The 20,948-nt window shown below is 39.1% G+C and overlaps 1 protein-coding gene across 4 annotated transcripts in view; it reads right to left on the bottom strand.

Annotated features, from left to right (window-relative positions):
• Positions 1-20,948, bottom strand: part of LOC124789781 (heterochromatin protein 1-like) — a 154,578-nt gene that overhangs the window by 78,445 nt on the left and 55,185 nt on the right. For 2 of the 4 annotated variants that reach the window (XM_047257248.1, XM_047257246.1), the window contains exon 2: positions 10,936-11,235. The exons of 1 other annotated variant lie outside the window; for it this stretch is intronic. In XM_047257248.1, the coding sequence (XP_047113204.1) occupies positions 10,936-11,235 (300 nt within the window). The remainder of the gene's footprint in view (positions 1-10,935; positions 11,236-20,948) is intronic. One more of the 4 variants, XM_047257247.1, reaches the window with a different exon arrangement.

Raw genomic sequence — 20,948 nt, 5'->3', positions numbered from 1 at the left:
CCTTTGCGAAAATAAATAAAGTAAACTTTTCACCAAGGACCTCTCGTTCCGTAGCTGCTCACGCTAACCAGGGGCCATGGCACTCCTGAGCTCACACTATCCTTGATGTTGCCTATCTTGCACATGGACTACTGAGTTTGTATATTTTGCTTATTTTTTTCATAGTTCCACACAACTTCTTCCTGTTTTCTCGATTGATCTGTGTTCAGTTTTTCATGGCCTATCCACTGTGCCAACTTATAACTAAATCTGAGGGGGGTGCAATGGGGAGGTTCCCTTGTCAGTACATCAGAACATCTCCAAACAGGCTCTTAGAACAGAAAAGAATGAGAACAGAATAGAATTGAATGACATTTCTATCAAGTTTTCCTCAACTGTTTTCTTGGGCACTGCCCTGTCGGGACCATCTCTTGTTCTCTGGCTTCCAAAACACTGCCAAGCCACGACACCAAACCTTTCACAGCATGTGGAGACGCTCAATCGCTCGCATGCCTTGGTGACGTTCGGTGCTTGTGTGTGCTGCTCCAGTACTATACACCCATCAAACCAATGCACGCACAGTGGAAGGTTCTTATCATACTACCTAAACAATGTTTTTACACTAACCCCTTTCATTGCAAGGAAGAAACGGAATGTGTTTTTTTTTTTCTTTTCTGTATGAACATGTCACATCACGCGATGATAAGGCATGCCAGAGGACAGGATTAACAGTTTCTTATATAAGTTTGGGGTATAGTGTGAGGTGATAACCACAGAAGGTGGACTTGAGGAAGGGAGGGAGAGTGACTACTGTGTCCTTTCTCCAGGTAACATCACCAGCAAGGATGACATTGTGGTGTATCATAATAATCTTGGAAGTGCTGCGCCTCTGCTGTTGCAATGATGTGAACTAGCATACAAGACGTGGGAAGTGATAAATGCAGTAAGAGGCTGGAAGTAGTGCCCTCAGAATCAATCCTTGAGGTTGAGAAGAAGTAGGTATTAGATGAGATACACAGATAGTACTGAGAATTCAATTCACGTCAGGTGAAGGGACTGGTGGAAGGTAATAATGCTCTAACAGAATGGCACTCCACACAGCCAATGAACCTAGAGCAGGGAGTGTTGAACAGCGAGCTAATGACAGAATGAACAGTTTATGTAAAAAACAGCTACCACTATGGAGAACTGGCATTTAAGGAACAAGTCACTACGTGCCCACCTCAAGTGATTCAGACTACACCAGGAGGATGTGGGGCACAGATATGGAAAGATGCCTGTGAGAGTTCTTGGCACTGCAACCATATTTTAAGAGTGCAGGGATGCAGCATTATATTCCATGTACCAACCACTAGTAGTTACCGCGAGCTGCTATGAGAGAGATCAACCTAAGGGTATGGGCAATTGGGAGATGTGTGGCAGTGGTATATTAGTGAACAGCACCAACTTCCATCATTTCGGGCCCAACTTTTCATCTCCCACCTACCGCAACAGTAGTTGCAACTGTTAATATTACTTGTTCTTAGGTTTACTGGACGCACAAACATCTAGATTTGCTCCCTTCCCAAAATCTCATCTACCACAATAGTACTAGATAACCTAATCTCCTTATCTCTCTGGACGAGCTTTTAACATCACAGACAGGATGCATCAGTGCAGAAGAAATGCTTCACCATCTGCAGCAATACTGTAGTGATCACCACCACGGAGTTGTGGCAGTAAGTGTTTCAGCCTCAGATACAATCTTGGTTTTGACTTTTGTTTGATGCAGGCTATATCTGTCTAAGGCAGAGAACTGTCTGCTCACCTGAACCCATTTTACAACAAATACTGAATGGGTGAGTCACCATTTACGAGTAGTTTGGTAATTTCCAAGAACCTTTGGATAACAAAGTTGTACCCTCACTGCGAGCGATATATATTGTTGAGGCAGGGAGTCTTTGATATTGTTTTGTACATTGACAACGGAACATGGAATAACATTGTTTCCAAATTAAATCACGGGAGGAAGTAAGTGGTTCAATGTTTATTGATATATCAAATGTGCAACTATTATTAATAAACACTGATCCATCTACCTTCTCCCTTGATTTAGTTGAAAAAGATTGATTCCACTTACTCAGTGTGCCTCGACAGTCGGGCGAGGGCACGACTTCAATACCTAAGCCTTCTTGGACATCAACTGTAGTTCTTACGTATACAGTCAATGAAACCCCTAAAGGAATGTACTTACAAGGGGCGTTATAAGTAGTAAGACACTTTTTTTCTCAGCCAATTTCAGTTGAAAATAAATGTGGAATTTGTAGTGGGACATCATGGAATATTCCTGCTTCAGCCCCTACAGCTTGAGAGAGCTGTGACTGAGTTTCTTTTTTGGATAATCAGAGTACTGTAAATATTCACTGGTGCGTTCAGAATGTCTGCAGAGACCTGGCAGTGAAAAAAAGGCAGTGAGTCACTGAACAAGGCGTCTGTCATTATCGCAACAAGGCTGCGCAAATCTATTTTATCTCCTGTGGGTTGGTCAGCCACACAGACCATGGACTCCTGCAATGTTGAAACATACAGACACTCTCATTCGAGGTGACTGATGGATCACAATCAAACACATTGCTGCACAACTGTTCGTCTCTATTAGCAGTGCTGACACTCTTCCACCAGTCGGGATACACAAAGGTGTGTACCTGCTGGGTTCCTCCTTGCCTAAAAGAAGACCATAAAGAGCAACGGAGGATCACTTGTGAGGAACTGCTGATTGTGACATCTTTTTCTCAAACATTGTCACCAGCGATGAAACACGGTTTTATCACTTTGAAGCAGAAACAAAACAGCAGCACATGGAGTGGTGCCACACCATCTCTCCTCCAGTGAAGAAGTTCAAACCTGTAACCTCACCCAGTAAAGTCGTGGCAACTGTCTTCTCAGACACTGAAGGGTTCTGTTTGATGTCCTCCCTCCTAGTGCATTGATCAACTCTGAAGTGTATTGTGCTACTCTTGGAAATGGAAGAAACGACTTCATCGTGTTCATCGCACAAAAATATGAACATACTACTACTACTCCTTGACAATGCAAGGCTTTGCACAAGTCTGTGCATCTGAAAGGAGCTCACAAAACTTCAATGGACCGTTCTTCCTCATCTACCCTACAGTCTGGATCTTGCACCTTCTGACACCCAACTCTTTGACCTAATGATGGATGCGCTCCAAGGGAAGCAGTACATGTACGACACGAAGGTTAATGATGCAGCGAGATGTTAGCTCTGATGTCAACCAGTGTGGCCATCACCCTGAATGGAGATTATGTTGAAAAATAGGGTTTTGTAATCAAAAGAGTGGGGAATAATTTTTGTATTGAAATCTGAATAAAACCAGCCTCCTTTCAGAAAAAAATGTGTTGCATTACTTATTAAATGCACCCCTATCTCTCAAAATGTAAGATGTGCTTCCAAGTTAACTTCAGATGTATAGACAGTCTGCAATTTGGTGGACTGGATCTTCTGAAGATTAGGGCGGAGAAGATGCTGCTCCTCCACAGCCTCTTTCTCTTAGTGGCTGAAAACAAATGGCCGGTTAAGCAGAAATGTCACCATAGTCTGAAACCAGAAGCCTTAGAGAAGGGAAGCAGATGTAAGTTAGCAGCGCATACTTTCGTAAGAAGCTACAAGTGAACTGTGCCGGCAAGCAAGAACTGATTCCTGGGCGTCACAGTGGGACAAGTTACCACAAACTTAACTTCGATTACAGCTGTTGGCGCTACAACACTGCTGAAGTAAAGAAGCAGACTATATCAATGGTGACCAGGATTACCACTTTTCCACTCTGGTCTACTTCCTTGTCGTAAGTGATGAAGAGTGATGACTTGGCTACAAGAGGTACTCCACACCAGTCATCGACATGAAATACGCCATTTAGGTGCTACTACTGAACACCACCTTTGCTAGTAGTGGAACTACTGGCTGTGCCTAGGACTGATGCCACTGGGTGCCAAAGGGGTGCCTCCCAGTTGGGGGACTACCAGCTGGCTGAATTCTACAGACTTCAGGGTACCTGCTTGTGGTCCATGGTTCACACTTGGGCCTGATTAGCTGCTGCCTGCCTTGTGTGGATACAATCTACTACTGCAGGCTTGCCCCTACAGGCCAGTGACACTGTATCCTGTACTGAGGTCCTTTGTTCAACACGGCAGGATGGAGTGCTTTTCGCACTAAATCATACACTTGCACAGAATTATTGTGTTGCAGCCAACATGGCTTTATACCACTAAGTGCCAAGATGTGGCATGCCTCTGTCTTGTTCATTTTCAAAGTTCTATTTACTTAACAACAGAAGACTGGCACGTCATTGAAATTCCTCAACTCTTTTATGCATATTGTATAGTACTCATGTGACACATTGGTATAGGCATTGTATCATGTACAGTTTAATGGAGCTGAGAATGGTAATAAATATTGCCGAAACTAGTAACCCGGTAATTGTGTTTAAGCAGCGACCTTGGCAAATGAAATGGTTTTCAAAAGAAGACTACGAAACTGAATTAGGAATGACTGCAGTACTGGAGAACAGCACTTTTTTCATCACAGTGAACTGAATAGTTGACAGGTTTATGACTGGGATGTCATTGGATCTTGTACTGGAAATACACATTGCTCCTGATTATTCTTGTGCGGACTGTCTGCTTTACAGATTATTCATGAGTTAAAAGAGAAAATGAAGAAGAAGAAGCATTTAGGGACCGGACCTGCAGCATGTGATGCCAGCCACTAGGGGGAGCAGTGGGTGCCCGAGCACATACAGATGTCAGCTGCCATAGCGGCAGCATCGCTACTACCCTTTTTAGTGTGTGCCACCACCTGCAACCAGCTACAAGACATCGTCTGGAATACATGTTTGAAAATATCTCAATCAGTCATGTTTTTTGATTATTCATGCATCTTCTAACCCACATTACCTGAATAACTTGGAGTACTGTACATCACCATCTACATGTACAATTTACAAGCTATTGCACAGTGCATGACTGAGCAGACTATGTACCACTGTCACCTATTCCCTTCCTGTTCCGCTCACAAACTGAGTGAGAGAAAAATAATAGCTTACAGGTGCAAAAGCTGCCAACAGCTGAGACAGCAGAATTTTTATAAAACACTGATTCTCTAACCTTCAGCAGAATTTTGTGAAAAGATCGTCTCCTTCCGTCTAAGGATTCTCATTGTAGCTCTCACAGCATTTCTGTAACACTTCCATGTGGCACAGACTTTAGTCTGTTCAAAATTACTTTAGGATTGACAGCTAAGAGAAAAGTAGTGGGGGTAAGGTTTAAGAGAAAGGCTCAACCTTTATTAATTTCACAAGACCTGTGGTCGCAGCAACCACCTGCAGTTGCCAGTCACCCCATGAATACTACACTACTTCCCATCTGCACTGTTCTGCACTTCCAGGTGGGCTGCAGCCCTGTCATACAGTTCATTGCACACATAGATTTTGTTTTTAATTTCTTATATTTGTGATGTTATATTTTATCTGTTGTTAATATTATTTGTTACATGTTGTTGTGGTCTTCAGTCCACAGACTGGTTTGATGCAGCTCTCCATGTTACTCTATCCTGTGCAAGCTTCTTCATCTCCCAATACCTACTGCAACCTACATCCTTCTAAATCTGTTTAGTGTATTCATCTCCCTCTAAGATTTTTACCCTCTGCGCTGCCCTCCAATACTAAATTGGTGATCCCTTGATGCCTCAGAATATTCCCTACTAACCTATCCCTTCTTCTAGTCAAGTTGTGCCACAAATTTCTCTTCTCCCCAATTCTATTCAATACCTCCTCATTAGTTATGTGATCTACCCATCTAATCTTCAGCATCCTTCTGTAGCACCACATTTTGAAAGCTTCTATTCTCTTTTTGTACAAACTATTTATTGTCCACATTTCACTTCCATACACAGCTAGACTCCATACAAATACTTTCAGAAAAGACTTCTTGATACTTAAATCTATGATTGATGTTAACATATTTCTCTTCTTCAGAAACGCTTTCCTTGCCATTGCCAGTCTACAATTTATATCCTCTCTACTTCAACCATCATCAGTTATTTTGCTCCCCAAATAGCAAAACTCATTTACTACTTTAAGCGTCTCATCTCCTAATCTAATACCCTCAGCATCACCTGATTTAATTCGACTGCATTCCATTATCCTCACTTTACTTTTGTTGATGTTCATCTTATATCTTCCTTTCAAGACACTGTCCATTCCGTTCAGCTGCTCTTCCAGGTCCTTTGCTGTCTCTGACAGAATTACAATGTCATTGGCGAACCTGTAAGTTTTTATTTCTTCTCCATGGATTTGAATTCCTACTCCGAATTTTTCTTTTGTTTCCTTTACTGCTTGCTCAATATACAGATTGAATAACATCGGGGATAGGCTACAACCCTGTCTCACTCCCTTTCCAACCACTGCTTCCCTTTCATTCCCCCTCAACTCTTGTAACTGCCATCTGGTTTCTGTACAAATTGTGAATAGCCTTTCGCTCCCTGTATTTTACCCCTGCCACCTTCAGAATTTGAAAGAGAGTATTCCAGTCAACATTGTCAAAAGCTTTTTCTATGTCTACAAATGCTTGAAAGGTAGGTTTGTCTTTCCTTAATCTATTTTCTAAGATAAGTCGTAGGGTCAGTATTGCCTCACGTGTTCCAACATTTCTACAGAACCCAAACTGATCTTCCCTGAGGTCGGCTTCTACCAGTTTTTCCATTCGTCTGAAAAGAATTTGTCTTAGTATTTTGCAGCCATGTCTTATTGAACTGATAGTTTGGTAATTTTCACGTCTGTCAACCACTGCTTTCTTTGGGATAGGAATTATTATATTCTTCTTGAAGTCTGAGGGTATTTCACCTGTCTCATACAGCTTGCTCACCAGATGGTAGAGTTTTGTCAGGGCTAGCTCTCCCAAGGCTATCAGTAGTTCTAATGGAATGTTGTCTATTCCCGGGGCCTTGTTTCGCATTAGGTCTTACAGTGCTCTGTCAAACTCTTCACGTAGTATCGTATCTCCCATTTCATCTTCATCTACATCCTCTTCCATTTCCATAATATTGTCCTCAAGTACATCACCCTTGTATAGACCCTCTATATACTCCTTCCACCTTTCTGCTTTCCCTTCTTTGCTTAGAACTGTGTTTCCATCTGAGCTCTTTATATGTCAGTGAAGATAAATGGTTTGCATGTTATGGTTCATACCGTCAACCACTGTTCTTCATAATGCTTACACCCATTTTGTTGCTAATGAGGTGCCCACCATGGCAAAACATAAGAACAGAATTGACTTCAGTGATGAAATGTGACAGTATGTAATATATTTAAAAAGGTGGAGTCTGTGAATCAGGTACCTTTCCATAAGCCACGATTACCCACACAGGAAATCTACAAGCTGGCAAAAAGATACTGATATAAAATCATTAGCCTGCCACTTTGTTACTGCTATTTCCATGTGCAATGTAACTGTTGTGGAAATGTTACATTTCTGTCAACAATGAAACAAAATATATTGTCTGCAGTATAGGCACTCGGCAACAACGCTGTTCAGGAAGTCACCTCTGAAGGTTGGAAGAAAGCTGTCAATTATACATAGCACATCATGGAAAAATCATGCCAGAATGAAGCTATTTAAAAAAGTTAATTCGCTATAGGAAATGATTACAACATTAACAAGAGTAATATTAGTACATTTTTTCCCACTGTAATCACAAAAAGAGACACAGGCGGATTCAGGTGAATGTGTTGTGTTCGGTGAAGTACCTATAAAGCAAAATTATATTTTTGTGAATTTTTTTAGTATTAATAGGAATGTTCTTATTAGCAACAGGTCCGAATAAAGTTCATCTCAGAAACTCTGCCCCCCTCCCCCTCTTTCGCCTTTATTTTATTTAGTAAAAAGGTAGGAAGAAAGAAATCCCTCTCATTGTTTGTATTACAACAGTAACAATACTGAAGTAGTGTACTTTGTATCACTATTCTTCTTTCTTCTAAACTTTTAAGTTTTCTCGCTTGGTTAACAGGTATGATTTTTTTAATTTACAGGTAAGTAGAAAGTCAGTCAGGAAATGAAATAATAGGTTATTTATATAAATAGTGCTCTGTTTTTCAAAATGTAACCAAACAGGCGACAGCTGACTTTTCACATGGAATGCATCGTGTGTCACACTAACACAAATTATCCCGTTCAAAGAGCTCGAACAAAGTTCTGGTTTGGACCCAGTGAAAATAATATGTATCCTGAAATTTTCATTTGCAGAATGTGTTCACCTAACTTCAATAACAGAAAAGTTCGGTAATACAGTCAGAAAATGCAGTTTTGCAAACTTTAATTAAAAATTTGCTGCTACAAATAGACCTAAAATGAAAATATGGCACTGTTTTTCCAGAAGATGACATGGTTGCCAGTTCAATCTTTGGTCCTCTGGATGAGAGTTTAATTGAATGTCGCATCCTGCACAGAGCACGTTTTTCTGGATGAGAGTTTAATTGAATGTCGCATCCTGCACAGAGCACGTTTTATCTTACAACTTTGTAGTACACCTCCATGTGTTCCTGCCAAAGTGTCAATCCCAAAATAACTTAATAGACTATAGGCATGGGGTCTACTTGAAAGCACAGTGATTTGTGTAACAAATTTTTTTTATTGTATTCTCAGTCTCAGGTCACACAAACTGTATCATGACCAGTTAAGACTTCTTAGTATGTCTTCATCAGAAATTCTGTATAAAAAGTAAGGAAAAGGGTGATCGTCAAATACTATGCAGAATGTGAATATATGTCTGGACTCATTGTTGGAATCAAACCCCACAGTTAATGATATAACAGTATAAAGTGTTAATTCTTACATGGTAAATGTAAGTTTAAATAAAATCATAATATAAAAATGATTGTGAGAGAAAGTCTTCTCAAAGTGAAAAAAAAAGCAAGTTAGTTCTGTGTACCAAGCTCATAATCTTCACAACAAATAACATGAGAGACCACCACCACCACCACCACCACCACCACCACCACCACCACCACCACCATCACACAGGCACAACCCCTTGCCTGAGTGCCTCTACGTCTCCAGCAACAGGTTCTAGATGGCATTCGAAAATTCTGATCACTTTCTTCTTCCGTGTCATGTGCATCTGCACTTTAGCTGAGAGATTATTATTGGAATCAAATGTACAAAATATGAATATGGTTTTTAAACTAATAGAAAAGGGCAATAAGCATAACAACTGAAAACAGCAGTGGACTCAATGTAAATATATGTTCTACAAATAAAACTTTGACACTTGTAGCACAGTTATAAATATATTAATCATGTGAGTTTCGCACAGGAGACACTAACTTGGAGAGCAGCATTAAACCAGTCTTCATGTTGAGGACACAACAACAACAACAACAACAACAACGTGATAAATGAAGAAAATTTAATGGCTGAAAAAGAAAAAATGAGAAAAGATAATAACCGGCTATTACACCTACTGGAAGCAAATAAAAAAACTAATGGTGGAATTAATATACACACTGATACAGTAAGCTAAGGCGGAGGTGAAGAAGAATGGGGAAAAAATGAATATCGCACCGAGCACCAATCTGATCTCCATCATATTCTTACCATTAATACTGAAAAGCAAAATGATTTTAAGACACATCTACTCTGGAAGATGAACATTTGTTCCCTCACTCTCCCACGCAATTCCGTGTTTAAGTCAAGCACGGCGATTCTTTTCATTAACATATACATATACAGTAAACTGAAATTTATATATAAAATAAACAAACAATAATAAACACCACAAATCGTGTCTGAAAACAGTACATGATGATTCAGTTTCCTTAACTTAATCCGAAGTCTCAGAGTTTATTTTTTAAATTCATTTTTAGACAGTTTCCCCACAGGTCCTGTTCTAACTGTTCAAAGTAGTTTCCCTGAGATGCAGGAACTGTGTTTAAGAATTTTCAAGAAGTCCAGTTTCAGATCTAGGTAGTGTACTTCTAATATTTTTTTTTGTTACTTGGAGACTAATCTAATTTCATTTGCCAGGACCAGTTCAGAGCCTGCAATATTTCAAATATAATTTACAAGTTGATATTGGAAACTTATGGCTGTAACAGACACCAGAGAACATTACAATGTTCAAAACAGCTGATGAGTAATTGCACCCTAGCTGTCTCAAAATACTATAATGTGAGACTGACAATGTCTTTCTTCTGTTCTGAGATTCCAACAATTTTATCATCCAGTGGATTGTTCATGTCAAATATATTAGTTAAGGTGGTATACAATTCCACTTTAGCATATCTTGTCTTCACAGATCTATTCTGTAATTTGCATCTGCGTCACACAATGTTCTTTTAAAATTTGACTTGTCAGAGTTGCAGACTTCTACACATATGATCTCTTTTTTTAATGTTAACAGCTGCCACACTTACACTCTTTAACATATTGAAAGTAGGCTATATTAGCTTCCACAGAGAAGAGCCATCAGCATCATCTGATCATCTGTGTGTCCCAGTGCACAAAAACCATTGGTTTCATTGGTTATGAATATTCTCAGCTTATTACATCTGCACCTAGCTAAGCATCCACCCAACACATGAAATAAAACACAGATGTTCTGCAATGAAAATATATAGAAAAAATCAAATAAACAAATAAACAAAAATAAAAGAAATGACTGGGGAAGGCAAATGACTAGACAGATGAACAGATGAGGTGGAAGTGAGGATAGGGAGGGGGAAGCAGAGGGGGGAGGAGGGAAGGAGGGAGGGGGGAGAGGGGGGGGAGAGGGAGGGAGGGAGAGGGGAGAGAGAGAGAGAGAGAGAGAGAGAGAGAGAGAGAGAGAGAGAGAGAGAGAGAGAGACCAATTTAAAATTCTTATGTTTGGGAAAGCAGATACTGAGTAGTTTCCCTGTTAGTATTTACAATAGGGGTGCAAACCATATTTTCTTCTTCATCCTTTGCAGAAGTATCATTTTCAGTGTTCTGTGTGTTGTTAGTGACTGCTTCTTCAGAAACCAGATCCACTTTGCTGGCACGTTTCCTTCCACTGGTAACAGAAATCTCTTCACTTCTCGAGTTCTGATCTAAATACTCTTTCACAGCATTTGGACAATTTAAATTGTCTGCAATCTCCCATGTGTCACTGCCTGAATCATATCCTTTCCAGCGAATTCTGTACTTTCTCACTCCCCTGATCACTTTCATGTCTACAATCTTTTCCACCTGCAAAATAACAAAAGCAACAAAACATAATGAAAGATTTTTCCCTATCTGCAACTAAATGTAACAGAAACAAAAATTAGTTCAAAGTAATCTTATTTAACTTTTTATTCAATAACTATTATAATTGTCACTGAGAAACCAAAGCTAGCTTCCTCAGAAAAGTAGATAAAGTTGGTGCATGTATAAACAGACCGAAAGAGGATTAAGGTTTAGCATCCTGTTGATAAGTTATTACAGGCAAAACAGAGAGCCATGTTCTCAAAGAAACAATCCCAGCAATCTTTTTGATGGCTTAAGTAAACCATGAAAATGTAAATTTTAATGGAACTGATGGGGATTAGAATTACAACTCCCGAATGAGATTCCAGTGTGTTAAACAACGTACCATATCACTCAACTGAAATTACAAATTGGAGAGAGAACTAGAAAATCTGTCGCGTTGGAAACAAACAGAAACACAAAATAATAAGCACTAATGAGCGAGATAAATTATAATCTAAAAGCAGTAATGACTCCAACAGCTCTAAGCAGGCTGTGACTGCAAAAGAGATGGGCTGGGGCAATACAGCCAGTCTTTGAACAGAAGGTGTACTTAAACAGACTTTAAACAATATTTATATTAAGCTGCTGGGAGAATATGAACAAAATAATTCTATGAGAGGCCATGTCTGAGGTGTGACACTATTCACTAATGTTTCATTTCTGTCTGCAGAAGGGGCACTCTTTGATGCTGAAGCACTTAATTATGTAAAAGGCTCAAGAGGGCCTGAATTCTTTCTCTGTGTGATTACTGCAACCTACATTCTTTTGGCTGCTTAATGTGCCAAGCCTTTATGTTCCTCTGCAACTGAATTAGTTGGTCAAGTAAACTGTAAACACACACACACACACACACTAGAAATCTCTATCTAGTGTACCAAGATGTCCTACCCACTATCCTTAGCACCCCTCCCACAGTGGTATTCTGCACCCACAGAACCTATACAATATTCTTGCCCATCTCTATACAATCGCTGCTCCCAACCCCTTGTCACATGGTTCATATCCCTGTAATAGACCTAGATGCAAAACCTGTCCCATATCTCTTCCCACCACTACCTACTCCAGTCGCAAGCATCACCTACCTAATCAAACGCAGGACTATCTGTGAAACCAATCATCTGATCCACAAGCTAAGCTGCAACCACTGTGCTGCATTCTATGTGAGAATGACAATGAACAAGCTGTCTGTCCGCATGAATGGTCACTGACAATCTGTGGCCATGAAACAACACACCATTGCTGAACAAGTCCACCCAACGCAATGTTCTTGATATCAATGACTGCTTCACAGCCTGTGCCATCTGGATCCTTACTACCAACACCAGGTTTTCAGAATTGTGCAGGTGGGAACTCTCACTGTTCCCGTAACCCTACTAGCCTAAACCTTTGTTAGTCATTGCCCTCATCCATCTCTATACAGCCCTCTATTCCACCAACGCACCCACAGTCTTTTTACTGATCTCCTTTTCTGCTCCCCCCACCCCCACCATCTAACCTCCTAACTGCACCTAGCTACCCGACGATGGCCTTGTTGACTGAAAGCTCACTTTCTCGCAGTCTTTCTGTTGTGTGTACTGCAACTCAGCACCTACGCCATATGGTGAGTAGCAACTATTCTTTTCATAATATTGCATTAAATGTCTTATCATACTGTATGTTCATCTCTTTCAAAGTGAGCTAATATATAACAAGCAATAACTTAAAATATGCTGTTGTGGATTAGCACATTCTTTTTGTCAACCCTTCAATTGTTTCAAACCACACTTCTCCCCATTAGCAAATTTATGATTCCTTGATGCCTTAGAATGCATTATTCCAACCAATCTCTTTTAGTCAAGCTGTGCCATAAATTTCTTTTTGCCTTGATTTGATTCAGTACCCAAGCTCTGCATCTTATCTTCCGAATTCTTCAGTAAGACCACATTTAAAAAGTTTTTCTCTGTATATCTGAACCGTTTATTACTCACATTTCACTCCTATACAAGGCTATGCTAAAGGCAAATATCTTCAGAAAGGACTTCCTAACACTTAAATTTATACAGTATTTGGTGTTCATTAATTTATCTTCCTCAGGAATGCTTCACTTGCTAATGCCAGTCAGCATTTCATATCCTCCGTATTTCGAATATCAGTTATTTTACTGTTTAAATAGCTACTTTAGTACTTCATTTAGTAATTAATTTTATCACCCAGGGTTGACAAGTTTCCCCAAGTGAAATTACCTGATTTCCAAACAAGTTTTAGCATTTATCCTTGATGAATTTAAAGATCTCAAGGGTAAGTTAAGACGTAAGTTGACAATCTGTCTTTACAGCTATGGTACAAGAAACAATAGTGCAAATGAACTATCTAAAAAAGAGTACTAACATTAATACCTTTTACAACGAACTGTTTTTAGATGTAGAAAACGACCAAAAATGGGATGTGTGTTTCATAGAGATCACTAATGTTATTTTATTTCAATAAAACGAAACACATTTTGTGACAAAAATATGCATTTCCTTGGACTTGCGTGACATTTAAAATATCTTCACTGATGTTAGAAATAACCTCATAAGGAAGTGAATTAAACAGGGAAGAATTGCATAAACCAACACTGTAGGCGACTGCCAATAAAATGTTGGTTCTACAATGTTCATTATTGTCAGTTGTTACCCACTACCTTATAGCCATTATTTTATATGTATTTTGTAATTTTTCTTTTGAGAAATATATGAGTACATATCGTACAAACTGCCAACGACAGATACAATTTTCTTCTTCTTCTTATCGTCCATACTTTCTAACACAAAAAATACTTTTTAAGTGCCAAAATGTACTAGAGCAAATAAAATCACACACACACACACACACACACACACACACACACACTAGCACACACGTCTACAGTCTGAAACTACACTTTCAGTTCTCTGAGACTGCAGACATGTGTGCTAGTTGTGTTTGTATACGTGTGTGTGTGTGTGTGTGTGTGTGTGTGTGTGTGTGTGTACTGCTGACAAAGGCCTTAATGGCCAAAAGCAACAGTTGTGTGAATCTTTTTGTTGTGCTTGTCGCAACTCAGCATCTCCACTATATCGTGAGTAGCAGCTTTCCTTCTCGGGTATTGTTACATGCAAAAGATAACTTGTTCAAATACTCTGAGAATCAATAATAATGAGGATAGGCAGCAACTCATCATAAAGGTGATTGCTGAGACACAGACAGGCATGTAGAAAAGACAATCACACTATCACAACTAAATATTCAGCCATGACTTTTGTCAGAAAATGGAAGTACACACACACACACACACACACACACACACACATTCACACAATCACTCTGACACAACCCATGCACACATGACCCCAGTCTCTGGTCGCTGCATCTACAGTCTCTGAGAATCAGATCCAAACAAGCCATTCCTGACACCTCCCTGCCTCTCATCAGCAGCTGCTAGACTAGCGGCAAGACGTTGTGGCAGCACTGACTGCAAGCTGAAGGAAATAGTAGGATGAGGAGAAGCAGTAGTACTGAGGGAGTAGGGAAGCAGTGCATGTAATTAGTTGCACTCAGCCAATGATGATGCACAAAACTTCAGTAAACAAACCATTTTATCTAGTGAGACAAAAATGAGATTTTCCAGTTTTTTTTTTTTTTCCTTCTTCAAATTTCCCTGATGTGTTTGAAATTCCCTGATATTCCTCGATTTCCAAAACCTGTGGCAACCCTGCTCATCATCTTATAATTCAACTACATTCCATTAACAATATTTTACTTTTGTTCACACGTCTTATAACTTCTTTTTCAGACTTTCCCATTGCATAAAAAAATTCTGAAAAGTGCTTCACCGTTTCTGACAGAATTGCAATGTCATTTGCAAACCATAAAGTTTTTATACTTCTCTCTGTACTTTAACTCCCTTTCCAAATTATCTTTTGGTTTCCTTTACTGCTGACTGTGTACAGACTGAATAACACTCCATTCTCAACTGTCAATTCTCATAATGACGCATTAAGGGGACTTGTACATGAATAATTGTCAAAAAATCAATTTTTTTATATTTTTATCTTAAAAATTATCTGTAGTTTTCTGAACGAGAAAAAGTTTACTTACATGAAAATGGACTACAGAAAGTACCAAATTAGAGGAATTTAAAAATGGCTGCACATACCATGATGTCCCCACGGCACACAGTCAGCTCTACTGAAAATAAAGTTTTGCTCTTGTTAGTTTTGTTTTTTATGACTTTTTAGTCCCTTAAGTTGGCTAACCTGCGAAAGCTTTACAGTTGATTATTTTTTGTTTATACACAGTGTTTAGTCATTATTTGCTGTTGTTTTGGCACAAATATTTTGTTTACAGCAAAGTAACTGCGCGGGCGAGTATCTTATATCACTTACAAGCAATGGAAAGAATTAAAAAGTTCAATGTTAAACAACAAAGTTTATGCTAATTGGTTCACCAAACGGATTACCTCTGCTAATACCGAAATACTTGAATTAGCTTCAACTACTCACGTGCTTCAAAGCTAAAACTGAAATATTTGGACAATAGTCTTGACAGTATTAATGCTGGTAATATAGACGTCAATATTGATTCAGGTTGTGTTATGGTTGAACACTGTGCTCTATATGAATTAATAAATAGAGCTTTGCAGTGTAAGAGATGCGGCGAAGGTAGTTGAGGAGATACGCACTGGAAGAGGTCGTGCATAAAAATTAAGAATTGTTTGTAATTTTTGTGATTTAAGTGAATGTGGTTATACTTGTGTCATAACTAAACAGAGAGTGTATAACACAAATATTAAGTGTAGACATGAATGACAGCAATACATGTATATCTGCAACCCTGGATGCATCCTGGCAACGAAGAGGCCATAGTTCCCTAAATGGTGTTGTGACAGCTACCTCCTTGGACAATGGTAAAGTCGATGATTTGGAATGTACTGTCATGGCTTTACTAGTGGAACTGAAAATCATAAATGTTTGATTAATTTTAGAGCTTGTAAAGGAGGGACAGAATCTGAAGGTGTTGTGAAGATATTTCACAGGTAAAAGGAGAAATATGGTGTGATGTATACATCTTACCAAGGAGATGGAGACTCAAAAGTGCACCAAAACATTTGTGAATGCAAATCTTATGCTGAAACAAAAATTGAAAAAATGGAATGTGTTGGACACATCCAGAAAAGATTAGGTACAAGACTGAGGAACTTGAAGAGGAATCTGAAGGGAAGGAAATTAGCTGATGGTAAGTGCATTAGAGGACGTGATAGACTTACAGAAGAAATAAACAGGTTGCAGTATTATTAGCAACAAGCCATAAGACAAAATAAAAATGATCTTGAGGGAACAAAAAAGGCAGTACGGGTTACCTTCTTCCATAAATCCTTCACAGATGGCAACCCATGTTATGCACTCTGTCCACCTGGCAGTGATTCATGGTGTGGCTACCTGATGGCTGTTACTCAATGTGAGACCTACTACCATAAACATTCTTTGCAATTTGTTATAATGGAAGGTATAACAACTATACATAGGGGGATCTTAGTGACATAAAATTATTAGAGAATTAGGACTCAAAATCCAAATGAAAGTTCCACCAATTGTATATGGGAACAGATACCAAAAGCTGTTTTAGTATGACTAAATACTTTGAAAATAGGTGTGCTATATGGTGTTCTTTTTCAATGACAGTGTAGTGTCAAGACTTAATGTTATAGAACTGATGGTAGTGCCTGGTGGACTAAATACGCATAGAGCTCTAATACTAACTGATCGAAGGGAACTCTTCGAAGCAGAAAAATCAGTGTTAGAAGCCACCAAAGAAGCAAGAATAAGAAGAAGTAGTGTGAAAAAGAAAAGGGAGGAAGAACAACACAGGAAATAAGATGAATATGGACCTGGGATGCATTAGTGCCATGCAAGTCTAAAAGAAAAAGCATTTTAACTTTATCTTTAATTTCCTGAAAGTTAAATTATTTCATGTCCTGGTACACTTTGGATAAAAACTATTAAAGATAGAGCACTGAAATTTTGTATATTTGTTTCCAAAATTTTCGATAACCATACTTAAATTTTTTTTGTACCACAATTTATGACAGCACCATCTTTTCAATTGTCTGCTTTAAAGATAATAGTGTAAAGAACTTAAAAGAATAAATAAATCTTCTACTTTGTTTGTATTTTGAGTACTGTATACCTATGATGTACATAAGTAATTACGATGGTTTATTTCACTGAAAAAAAAAAAAAAATTATATACATATATAAGAGGAGGAAGTGGGAGAATACAAGGTCTACCTGTCAGCAGTCAAAGCAGGAATGGCAGAATGGGGTGTAGGGCTTTACATCAGGAAAGAAATGGAACCCAGCATAGTTGCAATAAGGTATGTAAACGAACAACTGATGTGGATAGATCTGACAGTGCCTAGCAAGAAAATTAGGATTGTGTCAGTATATTCGCATTGTGAAGGGACAGATCAACATAAGATGGATAGTTTTTATGATGCACTCAGTGATGTGGTTGTTAGAGTAAGGGACGACAGTGTTCTGCTCATGGGTGATTTTAACGCCAGGATTGGAAATCTAACAGAAGGGTATGAAAAGGAGAGGATATGGAGGCCAACAGGGGACTCCAGACTGAACGCTGAAAGGAGTAATCAGTCTTAAATGATTATGATGTGTGTGTGTGTGTGTGTGTGTGTGTGTGTGTGTGTGTGTGTGTGTGTGTATAAAAAATAGAGGGAAACATTCCACGTAGGAAAAATATATCTAAAAACAAAGATGATGTGACTTACCAAATGAAAGTGCTGGCAGGTCGACAGACACACAAACGAACACAAACATACACACAAAATTCAAGCTTTCGCAACAAACTGTTGCCTCATCAGGAAAGAGGGAAGGAGAGGGAAAGACAAAAGGATGTGGGTTTTAAGGGAGAGGGTAAGGAGTCATTCCAATCCCGGGAGCGGAAAGACTTACCTTAGGGGGAAAAAAGGACGGGTAAACACTCGCACACACACACATATCCATCCACACATATACAGACACAAGCAGACATATTTAAATATGTCTGCTTGTGTCTGTATATGTGTGGATGGATATGTGTATGTGTGCGAGTGTATACCCGTCCTAGTGTGAGAGCTAAAGCTGTGGTTCATACATAAAAATGATCCCAAAAGACGTCTTAAAAGATGGTAAACATTATATGGGCTTACAATTTGTATTCTTTGAGTTACATTGTTTAGAAAACTGACAAGTTTTCCAAGGTTTCCCCTGGTATTCATGGACCAATCCCCTTAATCTGATTCTGAAGTTTTGTTGAACTCTTTCTGGAATATCGATGGGTATGTCGGCAACAGCTTGATGAATGATGTTCTACACAAGAGCCAGGGGGTCCAGGAATGACAGAAATCTTAGATAGCCTGATAATAAATAGTCACAGGAGCTATATCAAGCGACCATTCTGTCCAGGGAAGTGTTGCTACAAAATACTGACACGTATGCTGTGGCACTGTCCTGCTGGAAGCATACATATCCTGTTGAGTGTTGGCAGGAAAAACTCCTGAATCATGTGGAAATAACTGTTAAAAGCCACTGAAACTGCCTGTTCGTTGTCTTCAAAAAGCCATGGGCCAATTATTCCAATTTGTGATAGTGCACACCAAATAGTTACACACTGTGAATGCAGGGGATGCTGATAAAGTTGTCTGGGGTATGAGGGATCCTAAAGGGCAATACCGAAATGGGTACAAAATGCACATTGCCTGGCAATGATCGAGTGACCATTAGAAAAGTATGCCTTAACAGCGAATGCATTCTCCACCCCACCTTCGTGCACTCCATGATGCTAACCACCTCCACTGGACCAACCATGAGAAAATGAGCATAAATCATAATATTAAAAAAAAACCATTATTACAAATCAGACTACCAGATTTTTTTAATTTGGAGCTTCATTTTTATGTTAGAGGTCCTGGAATTGAACAAATGGCTTAAAAACTATACAAATATTTCAAGCCAATTCATTTTAATAGTTTTACTGAATCTATTTAAATCAGTAAGGTTCCCCCATAGATTTATTTTTTATTGCTATCTCATGTAATTGTGTTACTGGAAAATGCCCATATTTTCGAGACAGAACTATTTTATGGAAGGCTGAAAATAGACATGAAAATACAGAAACCTCACAGCAGGGGAAAAGTACTCATGTTAACAATATTTTGTAAGTGTAATGGAATGACACACATACAGTAACGTAATGACATACAGTAAATGAAGTAATGAAATGACAATTTTATAATGGACTGGCCAAAATTTACATTCACATACATATCAATGATACAATTCGCTGATGAGACTGCTATCCTTAGTGAAAGTGAAGAAGAATTACGTGATCTGCTGAACAGAATGAACAATCTAATGAATACAGAGTATGGATTGAGAGTAAATCGAAGAAAGATGAAGGTAGTGAGAAGAAGTAGAAATGAGAACAGCGAGAAACTTAACATCAGGATTGATGGTCACGAAGTAGACGAACTTAAGGAATTCTGCTATCCAAGCAGTAAAATAACCAATGGGAAAACACTGATAAGGAGAAGGAACAGGATGATAGAACATTTGTTAAGACATGAGGTAATGACTTCCATGGTACTAGAAGGAGCTGTAGAGCGCAAAAACTGTAGAAGAAGACAGAGATTGGAATACATCCAGCAAATAATTGAGGATGTAGATTGCAAGTGCTACTCTGAGATGAAGAGGTTAGCACAGGAGAGGAATTCGTGGTGGGCTGCATCAAACCAGCCAGAAGACTGATTTTTTTTTTTTTTTTGGGGGGGGGGGGGGGGGGGGACGACGACGACGACACAGGGCAGAGGATATCACGTACCACTACTAGTCGTTTCCTTCCCTGTTCCGCCCACAAATACAGCAAGGGACAAATAACTGTCTAAAAGCTTTTAAATGAGCCCTAATTTCTCGAATCATACTTGTGGTCCTTACGTGAAATGTACGTTGGCGGCAGTAAAATCTTTCTGCAGTCTGCCTCAAATGCCGGTTCTCTAAATTTCTGCAAGTACATGAAGACTCCAGTAATAATCACATGCTGATCAAACCTACCGGTAATAAACTCAGCAGCATACCTATAAATTGCTTCAATGTCTTCCCTCAGTCCGACCCCAGTGAGGATCCAAAACTAAAAGAACTCACGAATGGATTGTACCACCATTCTATACACCTTATCTTTTACAGATAAGCTCTACTTCCTCAAATTTCTCCCAATCAAATGAAGTCTAGCATTCACCTTCCCTACGACCAACCTGGTGTGCTTATTCCCTTTCATACTGCTTTGCAATGTTACGCTAGTATTTAATCGATGTAACTCATCCAAGCAGCACACTGCTAATGCTGTATTCAAACATTACAGGGTTTTTCTACTTAACTGCACAAACTTATATTTTTCTAGAGCAAACTGCCATTCATCATACCAACTAGAAATTATTCTGTCCCAAGTTATCTTGAATACGCCTACAGTCACTCAATGACGATACCTTTCTGTACACTACAGTGTAATCAGAAAACATCTGCAAATCGCTGCTCATACTGCCCGTCAGATCATTCACGCGTATCAAGAATTAGAGTGGTCATATCACACTTCCCTGCGGCACTCCTGACGATATCATGTCT

Source organism: Schistocerca piceifrons, chromosome 3 (assembly GCF_021461385.2).
Source record: "Schistocerca piceifrons isolate TAMUIC-IGC-003096 chromosome 3, iqSchPice1.1, whole genome shotgun sequence".
NCBI lineage: Eukaryota > Metazoa > Arthropoda > Insecta > Orthoptera > Acrididae > Schistocerca > Schistocerca piceifrons.
The sequence above is the reverse complement of the archived record's forward strand: the minus strand, read 5'-3'. Positions and strand labels throughout refer to the sequence as shown.